Here is a 10,956-nt window from a genome sequence, read left to right on the forward strand (position 1 = left end):
ATCTGTGAGTGTTTTTAGCAAGCTGGCTCAGAAAGCGGAATCCCTATACAGTGGAATGTGGCTTTATTTTATATAACTGGAGTTCATATAGATGTAGAGAGGAGAATTGTGATTACCAGAGGGAACAGGAAGTGGATGGGAAAAGGGGAGATGTTGGTCAAAGGGCTTAACATTTCAGTTAGAAAAGAGAAATAGCGTTAGTGATCTATTGTACAGCATGGCTTCTATAGTTAAAAATGATATACTATATACTTCAGAATTGCCAAGAGTAGATTTTAAATGTTCTCACCACAAAGAAATGATAAGTGTGTGAGGTGATAGATATGTTAATTAGCTTGATTTAATCATTCTAAGGTGTATACATGTTTAATAACATCACATGTTTCCACATGAATATAGATAATTATTATTTGTCAATAATACATTTTAAGAATGACTAAAAGATAAATTACTTAAAATTTTAAAGGAGAACTAGACTGCATAACAATATATTGCTCATCATAGATGCGAATCAAAATTTCCAAATTTATCGCTCTTTCCATTTAGAGTAATTCAGCTGTGTGTTTTTACCTACTTCTTCCTGCTCACATGATCATATCCTGTACAACCCCCGACTCTACAAACAAATGCATACATAGGACCATCTCGTTCATATATATCATGCCAGTTTGTGGATATACCAAATCAGTTGCAGACAGTTCTCTCTTTAAATAGCATTTGCTTCTTCATTCTTGCTACATTTCTGTACACCATAAAATTTTCCTGGCTTTCCCATTGCCCAGTGGAACATCATTCCATACCCTTGGTAGAAAACAAAAGTTTGACCTTAGCTCTGATCTGCTTGGTCTTCACTCCATACACAATGGGGTTGAGTGCAGGTGGGATAACAATGTACAGGTTGGCAAACATGATGTGGAAGGTGCGGGAGACATTGTGTCCAAAGCGATGGGCAAGGATGGAGAAAAAGGCAGGTGTATAGAACACAAGGATGACACAGACATGGGAACCACAGGTGCCAAGGGCCTTCTGCAGTGCATCTCGGGAGGGGAGGCGAAAGACAGCACAGAGGATGAAGGTGTAGGACACAGCAATGAGGATCACATCTGAGATGAGTGTCATGACGGGAACACAAAAGCCATACCAGATGTTGATGGAGATATCAGCACAAGCGAGCCGGGCAACACCTATATGCTCACAGTATGTGTGGGGTATGATGTGTGTCCTGCAAAAAGGCAGGCATGTCAGCAAAAATACATCTGGCAGGATAATGCAGAAGCTTCGAAAGGCAATGCCCACCACAATCTTGATGATGGTTTTGGGAGTCAAGATGGTGGTGTATCTCAAGGGAGAACAGATGGCCACATAGCGATCAAATGCCATGGCCATCAGAATGGCTGAATCCAGGACAAAGCTAAAGTGGAGGAAGAACATTTGTGTAAGGCACCCTGGGAATGTGATTTCTCGAGCCCCCAGCCAAAAGATACCGAGTGTTTTAGGCACAGTGGTTGTGGACAAGATGAGGTCAGTCATCGCCAGCATGGACAGAAAGAAGAACATGGGTTCGTGAAGGCTACGCTCCACTGCAATGAGGTAGAGAAGGATACAGTTTCCCAAAACGGCTACGATGTAGATAATGCAGAAGGGAATCCCAATCCACAAATGGAATTGCTCCAGGCCTGGGATCCCCACCAGGATGAAGGGTCCTGGGTTGTAACTGCTCAGGTTGGAAATGATCATGGCAGACCAAGATGGCACCAGTCTCAAGTCCTGAAGGCAGAAGGTGATAAAGGATAGTTAGAGAAACTTAGGTCACTCTGATTTCCAGCCAATCATCATTATTGACTCCTAAAGACAGAGTCACCATATAATTTATCATTCAGTGGGACTCCTTTGTAGTCCCAGTGCAAGGTTGACATTATCAATAATGGCAGTGACATGGAAAAATCAAGATTGTCAAAGACACGTGTGGATGTACAATTAGTCTACCTAAAGAAAACTTCTTCTTTCTCCTAGCTACTCATAGTAGTTTACGCAAGTTCTCCAGGGAGCCTTCCAGACTGGCCATGCTCTTCATTGTATACTGTCTTCTGATACAAGTTATCAAACTATAGGATATATTTTTCACGTGAGTGGATTATAGTTTATAGGACTTTATGAACATCATTGCTCTACTTGCTCTGTCATTATGGAATGCCAATTTCTACCCCAAGACAACTACTGGCTTTTTTCAAGGCTACCTTATGACCCTTACTCTTAAATTTATGAGGTCAACCTCCTTCCTTGCCATCCAAAATCCTACTTCAGTTAAGCAAACACTAACTGATTCCTACACTGTGCTGAATAACATGTGTAACTCAAAGTTGAATTAGAAAAGTCCCTTGTAGCTGAGGCTCATGAGCCCTTTCTTCTCTAAAAAAATACTTTTCCAACACCATGTATACTACACGAGTGTGTAATATCCTAATACTTTGGACTTAGTAACACAATCAGTCAGGATTTCTGTCCAAAAGGATTGTATTTTTTGAATGCATATTCTATTAGATAGACACAGTGGCCCAAGATACATATTCTCTCACTTAATACTTGGATCAGACTTACCCTGATCTACATTTAAATTCTCTCATATATTTTGCCACCATTTTATTCATTCACACATAATAAAACATAGTTATAAAGTCCCTTATCTTTCTGTATCTCTATGTCTCTCTCTCTCTCTCTCTCTCTCTCTCTCTCTCTCTTTGCCACACACACACACACACACATACACACACACATGCACTCATACAAACATACACGCACACATGCCAAGGATAATATTAACAAAATATTTCATGACTGGATTTTGTCACTGCCACATGAGTTCTAAACTCCTAAAATTTCTTCTCTGGGAATTTTTCTTCCGAAGACTAGGCCCTATACCTCATCTCTTCCCCAGTAATATTCCCTCCCTCACCCCATTGCATTTACAGAGAAAGCTGTTTATACTCTACAGGTAACCAGCCATGCAGCAAGGCCAGGGACTTCCAGAGTCAGCACTAAGCTAAGGCTTTTCATAGCCATATGTCTCATATTCCAAGCCCGGTAAGGCCAAAAATCATATTCAACCTTTTACCTACCCTTACTTTTCATCTCCCTCTTCCACCCAGCACAAAATACCTTCCATTCCCAAGTCCAGGACTTAGTTTCTCCACTCTTCTGCTTTTGGCAAAAGATACACATTATGTTCTTTTTTATTCTTTTTGGTCCTTCCTTATCTATAAGTAAAAACACCTTTCTTATAGCAGCCCAAACCCTCCTTTACAGTGTGTCCACATTCACGTGTTCTAGGTTCTGAGAACACCGTCCAACCTCAGACAGTGGGTCACAGCCCAGCCCCCATCTGCTGAGCATTCATGTTTTCTTGCTTAGTCACCTTCAACTTGGCTCCCTTGTCCACTGGGGGCATACAATTCATCTACTGCTAACATTATAGACCTGATTAGGGTGTTGGAGCACTTATGTTGAAAATTCCTCTTCCAGGCTACTCAAATACTCAAACATCAGATGGTTTCAGCATCCTGAAACCATATACTTTGAATCATAGCTCTCCTAGCTTGTTTGAACTCATCCTTTGTTCGTACATATGTGGGGAAAGGTCTTCTCTAGTTTTTATATTTCCATGCACTCAAATACAAAGGTATGCATGCAGTCATCCAAGAGCATTCACAAACACCTGGGAACACACACAGAAAGTGAACTCTCAGGCTTCTCATTCTACAATCAGATATATCCACACTGTGGGACAATCTACAACACAATCTGTTTTTTTTTTTTTCTTTCAACAAGCTAATGCCATTAAAAGGGATAGGATGTATTAAATGAGGGTATTAAATGAGGAAAACACATTTCTTTATTAAAATAAATTTAAGAGAATGAACAATCAAATCCGTGCGGTTCTTGATTGAATTCTGTTTAAAGAAACCAGCTATAGAACTCAATTAATAATTAGGGTAATTTCAATATGAACCAGGTATTAGATGATATAAAGAAATTAGTGTTAATTTTATTAGATGTGATTATGGCATTATGATAGATACACACATTCACACATATATGCACAGGTGTCCACAGTATCTTCATAGAATAGTGACACGGAGTATGCTCTCCGGAGCCTCATAAAGCTAGATCCCAGAACTTAATTTAATTCAGGTTCCACAATTCACTACCTTTGTGAATTTGGGCAACCTACTCAAACTTTATGATCCTTGGGTTCATAAGGACCATAAAGTAAGGATAGGATATTTAAGTCCTTTTAAAAGGTATTAATATCTCTAATTCTTATAGTTATTATTAGGACAAAATGAGACGCACACAAAAATAGGCTTTAATGCAGGCTGCAACATAGTAAACACAGAACACGTTTTACCTCTTTTTATTAGGTCATATTTTGTAACATTACTATTACCATGAGCAGTCACACCACGTAGTGAAGGAGAGAACAGAAATAGGCAGATGCATAAATGCTAACAAGAGCACCCCTGGGCACACACACCTACCGACATACTTAATTCTACTCTTTAGGTTAGGGTTATGAGTTCTTGTGATATGTTTGAAACAGAATTGCCTAAGCAATACTGACTGTGGCCATACTTCACCAGTCGTGTAGTTGTCCATCCGTTCCGATCTTTTGGTGCCCATTCAGTGGAGCATACACACAAGTACTGGAGACCATGACTTCAAGTTCATAAATGGGAATTGCTCAGGGAAGAAGGTTATAGTGCACAGTCCATGGCCCCAGGAAATACAGCCCTGGGCTTTTCACTCACTCCCTGTCTTTCTCTAAGCCCTGTCCTTATCAAATCCCCTCAAACAACCAACACTCACCGAATCCTGGGGATCAGGCAAAAGGGAAAGAAGAGTGTGCTGACAGACACACAGAAAATCTTCCAAGGGGCAGACACAGGAGCCAAAGAACAGAGTGGAGCAGAAGGGAAGAACTGGTAGAGAGCTTGATTCCCTGCCCATTTATTTTCTCTGATCACTGCTCAATCTGGGGACAAGCTCCACAGTTAGGGCCTTGGGGACCCCGATGCCTCTTTTCTCACCTTCAAAGGAAAAAAATGGAGAAGTTTCTGTTAGCTCTGTGTATGCTTTTGGGTTAACACTACCTCAGGATGCTTTATTTCATTTTATTATGCATTGGCATGTGAGCTGATGTGTAACTGCCTATCATATGATCCAGGTTTCAAACTCATGCCCCCACTTAGAATAAAGGACTTTAGATAAGTTACTTAATCTCCATAAAACGATGCTTGTTTTAGCAGCTACCTCTCAAGATTGTATATGAGTTTACAAATTAAGAAGGGGAAACTGCTTGTGAAATGCTGTATGTGTCAGGACACTTTTTCTTCTTTCCCTTCTGCCTGATCCTCAAGATTCAGTGAGCGTGTGTTGTTTGAAGGGGCTTGATTGGGACCAGAAGAGGAGAGAGGGAGGGAGGGAGTGAAAAGCCCGAGGCTGTATTCCTAGGGGCCACGGACTGGCCCCTGGCGAAAATGTTGCACATAGCGGCAAACACATAGCATAGATGAATAATGTAGGGCACCTGTTAAAGTGAAGTTTACATGGCCCACTTGAAAGTATTCTAATACTATTTTTAGAGGGGTAGGGGGGCCTAGCATCTGTGTCAATAAACTCTGCGGTGGATGTCTATGCCTTTTATTTTTCACTGGGGGACCAGTATCCATGTGGAGGTAAGCAGAAAAACTGGAAAGCAGGGAAGTTGGTTAGAACTCTATCTTGGGGCAGATGTGAAAAAAGTCCTATATGCTGTTTCCTTTGAAAGACTCCTGAGGACATGCCTGCGGCCCCTGGAATGGCTACATCCTTGAAACATCTTTGGCTATACGTTCTTTATTGTCCAAACCATCATGTCCTAAACTGTATCCACTATCCACTAAACCTGTTCCTCTTTCAGGGCTCCTATGTTCAGCAACGTCACCTCACTGCTCATAAGAAATTTCTTTTTTTGCCAATTTGTATTGTTGTTCCTTCTTAAATATCTCCTAAATTTATTCTTTCTCTGTTTCCACTGGCCAACTACCATTATCTCTTGTCTAAATTACTCTAGTAGCTTCTTCAAAGATCATCTTATTTCCATTTTTGTCTTCTTCAGTGTATTTTCCACATTGCAGACTAACTTCTTTCTACATCTGATTATGTCTTTTCTTAGCTTAAATGTCATTTTGTTCCCATCTCAGGATCTCACCGCCTGCTATTTCCTCTACCTTTATCTTCGTCCTCTCTTTGTGTGATTGTCACATTATATTTTCATTGTTGAGAATTGAACTCAATTGAAAGTTCATCATAAATTTTTATTAGTAAAAACAATATAAATACATAAAATATTTTCCTATGGAAAAACTGTTGGATCTACCTGTTGGTACTGTCAGGAATTTCTGGAGGCCCAGATCTTAATTATTACCTAAGAGCCTCTTATCTCACAATTCAGACAGCCAAGTCAATTTCTCTGAGTTTGTAAATGCAGTCTCTCTATGATATGCCTACCAAGATAGTCAACATAACCCTGAGTGGTGGGTTCCAGAATTGCTAATTTATTTACCTTTATCTCATCCATAGGTATGTTTCCTTCTGATTGGACACAGAATACTAATAATTCCATTTTCAATGGAAATCTCTTTATACCAAATATTTTAAGACTAATAAAATTTATTGAAAATGTCAGTCTAATGCATACAAGAATTTGTGTAATATACTACAAGTTTAGCTTTCTTGGGTCATTATTTTTACAGAAAGAGTATGTTGGCCTAAGAGATAAAAATTTCCAATTCTTACCTTTCATGTATTCTTTTTCCTCTTATGAAGAAATCTTTTTTTAATTTATTTATTTTTTGACTATTGATTGTATGGAGAGAAGCTGGTTCTGGGTAACTTGCATGAATGTTGTGTGAACACTCGAACACCTGATGCACACATAAGATTACACAGAACTTAGAGCTTAACGTAGTCATAAGATTTTGAACTAATAGAATTAGTTTTCTCAGGAACCAGCTAATAATTTCCAGCAAACTAAGATAGAAATATGTTCAGGTATCTGGCCCTCTTTATTTACAATTCATACCATAAAAATTTGAACGATGCTTGCCACTCTTTACAAACACTTCAATAACAACAACAAACTAATTATTACTTTACACACAAAAGTGATGTACTTCTATTAGCTTGATCTAGGAGTGGTGCCTTCACTGCTATCTAGTTATCATAAAGGAGTACAAATCAAATATTTTAAAATGGAAGTTTCCATAATTCAATTACCACCACCTATATAACAAGTTGTTTAACTTGAAATCCTGTTGCTATTTTTAAGTGATTAAGTAATTAAATGATTAAGATGGAAATTTCTTATGCATGTTTTCATATTTTATACATGTTAATTTTGGTACCTGTATAATTACTTCAACTTGCAATTAGCTATTTGTTACAACAAGGAATCAAAGTTATTTTACAGGGACTCCTTAGCCCCAGGGGAAGGCATTCTGTTGGTTTATTTCTGATTGGAGTTGAGTGTGCCTTTCCCTTAGCCAGTTGAAAAGGTTGTAGTTTTCTTTGGTCAAAAGAGGCTGCCCCCCTCTCAACAATTAAAGTGTATGTGAAAATGAGAGCCAAAGTGGCCAACTAGACACAAAGCTTGTTGGACCGTCCCAGCAGAAGAGCTGAGGTTTGGACTGAGGAAAGCAGAGAGTGATTACTGCTCAGAAGTGGCCCACAGGGACAGACACCAGTGGAGACTAGGAACACCACCAGGGGGAACTGAGCAATGGAGAATGAGGAGGATAGAAGGGAGCAACCTGCGCCAACTGACTCCAGGAGTTCCGGAGCCCAAGGAAACTGTAAGGGTTTTTTCCTTCCTCCCCTCACTCCGGGATCCTCAGACCAGCAATGGGACACAGGGCTCTCATTCCACAGGGAAGTGCCAGGAGTGACCAAAGAGTCGACATCCCTGCATCTGGACACCCCCTCCTCTGTACCTCCTCCACTCCTGGCATTACAGGAAGTAACTGTGACTCAAGCGGCTGGTAGCTGCATGGCCCCACTCACCCCACCACAACCACCAAAGCTCCTTGCACTGAGGGACTTGGGTCCCCACAAGGAGAGTGCACTCCCAGCCAAGACTGCCTCAGTCAGCATAGTCGCTGCAGCATGTAATGGAGGGAGGTTGCTCTGCCACAATTGGGGCTTGACAGGGGGGCAGACAGGTGCCCCCCCACCAAACTTTACAGTGGTGCAGGAAGTCGGCAGCCCCTCTCCCTAACCATAGCAGCCGGTAGAGTTCTCTGTGACGAGTGACCTTCTTTTAATGCTGGGAACGTGTCTCCATCCCCAGTCGGCAGGGCAACCTCAGTCTGTTAGCTTCCTGCCCACAAACATTTGGCACTGACTGGGCAGATGGGGTTGGGCAGTATTGGCGAGAGATCCCAGTTCCAGGGTCAGGCAACAAGTCAGAGCCTGTTCCCATCAGGAGGGTGTGGAGGAGTACAAGAGAGCAGGGATCTGTGGGTGAGCTCCATCCCTCCCTCCCCTGGTGGGAGCATCCCCTTGGCGGAGACTTCTGGGGATAGAGAGGCCCACCCACCTCACCTTGGGGTCTAGTGGTGGAAAAGGGGTACAAAATTGGAGATTCCCCATCTGCCACTCACACATGGAGATGCATGCCAGCCGGCCAGACACATGAGCTGTGGGGAAGCTTGAGAGCCCATCTTGGGTGGAGAGGAAACACAAGTGGACCGATCAGAGGGGAAAGTGCCCAGATTTGTCGACAGGGAAGGAAAAACCTGGCTAGAGACCTCAGCAATCATACCAGTTGATCCCTCCCATCAGGAGCAGCCCTCTAAGCTTGGAGATGTAACCCTGAACTACATATTAGTGGCTCGACCTAGCAGCTGGATAAGCAACCAAAGAAGCTCATAGACCCAGGCTTTTGCACTCCAGCTGTGATCTATCTTGCTCCTATCCCCACCTCAGGGGGAAGCAGAGTCAAGGCAACCCCTAGGAGCTACAAGTTGCCTCCCAAAGCTTGGGGCATTTGTATACCCCACCTGGGGGACCAGACCCTACAACAGGGACAACAGATCACCTCAGTAACTGGCTCCTCCATGCAAAGTACAATCAAGGACAGAGGGTAAAACCCCATAGCTAAACATATTACCTTCCATCTCAAGCTATTAGGGAGCAGTGGATTTATACCCACGACTACAATCCACCAGCTTGGAGCTTAAGCTGGGGGATCAAACTCACTACCCTCCATTGGGAAGAGGTGAACACAACAGGTCAGAGGTAACCCAAGAAGTTCATCAAACTAGCTAAAACACTCCTAAGGCAGTACAGGACCAGTGCTGCTCTCACCAGCACTGTTAGAGAACGACCCTTAGGAACCTGGGTCCTTAAACAGGGACAGGGCCATAAACCAGCCCTAGCACCCACAGCTCTTGGCCAAGAGTCTAGATGAGAAAGAATCAGAGAAAGAACTCAGGAAACATGAAAAATCAGAGCAAAAATTCACCCCCCAAAAGAAATCATTAGATCCTCAGTAACACATATAAACTTAAAAAACATGGTTAAAATGACAAATGAAAAATTTTGAATATGGATTGTAAGAAAGCTCAATTGAATGCAAGAGAAAGTAGAAACCCAACACAAAGAAGCCACAAGAACAATGCAGGAAATGAATGAAAAATTCTCTAAAGAAATCGAAGTATTATGAAAAAAACAAACAGAAATACTGTAAATGAAAGAGGCATTCAAGGAACTACAAAACACAGTGGAAAGCCTTAAGAATAGGCTGGATCATGGAGAGGAAAGAATCTCAGAGCTTGAAGATAACACCTATGTGCTAAACAAATCAGACAAAGAAAAAGAACACAGAAGCAAGAGACATGAACAAAGCATAAAAGAAATGTGGGATTATGTAAAGAGACCAAACTAAAGAATCATAGGCATCCCTGAGTGCTAAGAAGAAAATAAACAAGGGCTGGAAAATGTATTTTTAGGAAGAATTGAGGAAAATTTCCCAGGCCTAGCCAAAAATCTAGATATCCAGGTACAAGAAGCACAAAGGACTCCTGGGAGACTAAATGTGAAGAGGCAATCACCACATCTCATAGTTATTAGGCTGGTCAAAGTAAGCACAAAAGAGGCACTCCTTTGAATAGTAAGGTGAAAACAGCAGGTAACTTACAAAGGAAACTAACTGCAAATGGTAGTTCTATTTCTAGTACTTTGCGGTATCTCCATACTACTTTCCATAGAGGTTGTACTAATTTACAGTCCTACCAAAAGTGTATCAGTGTTCTTTTCTCTCCACATCCACACCAGCATCTATTGTTTTGGGATTTTTTGATAGGAACCATTCTTACTGGAGTTGGGTAATACCTCATTTTGGTTTTGATTTGCGCTTTCCTAATGATTTGCGTTCTCCAACATTTTCTTCTAGAATTCTTATACTTTTATGCCTTAGGTCTAAGTCTGTTATCCATGATGAATTAATTTTTGTGAGTGTTTAGATGTGTGGGTTCTGTTTCAGTCTTCTACATGTGATATCCAATTTTCCCAGCACCCTTTATTGAATAGGAATTCTTTTCCCCAGTGTATGTTTTTATCTGCTTTGTCAAAGATCAGATGGCAATAGGAGGATGGTTTCATATCTAGGTTCTCTGTTCTGATCCATAGATCTATGTCTCTGTTTTTGTGCAAGTTACCATGCTTTTTTGGTTAGTATAGCCTTATAGTATAGATTGAAGTCTGATAAAGTGAGGTCTCCCTATTTGTTCTTATTATGTAATGTTACATTGGCTATTCAGGGTCTTTTCTGGTTCTATATGAAGCATAGAACTATTGCATATTTTTTCTAGGTCTGTGAAGAATGAATTTGGTATTTTAATGGGGATTGCATGAAATCTG

General features: G+C 41.1%; 1 protein-coding gene across 1 annotated transcript; it reads right to left on the reverse strand.

The window, feature by feature from the left end:
• Positions 1-789: 789 nt before the first annotated feature.
• On the reverse strand, positions 790-1,748 carry LOC105822066 (olfactory receptor 52H1). The gene has a single exon (XM_012659000.1). It carries the CDS (start codon positions 1,735-1,737, stop codon positions 790-792), a length of 948 nt encoding a protein of 315 aa, XP_012514454.1. The 5' UTR covers positions 1,738-1,748.
• Positions 1,749-10,956: the final 9,208 nt, after the last annotated feature.

The sequence above is a fragment of the Propithecus coquereli genome, unplaced genomic scaffold, assembly GCF_000956105.1.
Source record: "Propithecus coquereli isolate 6110/MARCELLA unplaced genomic scaffold, Pcoq_1.0 Scaffold594, whole genome shotgun sequence".
Classification (NCBI taxonomy): Eukaryota; Metazoa; Chordata; class Mammalia; order Primates; family Indriidae; genus Propithecus; species Propithecus coquereli.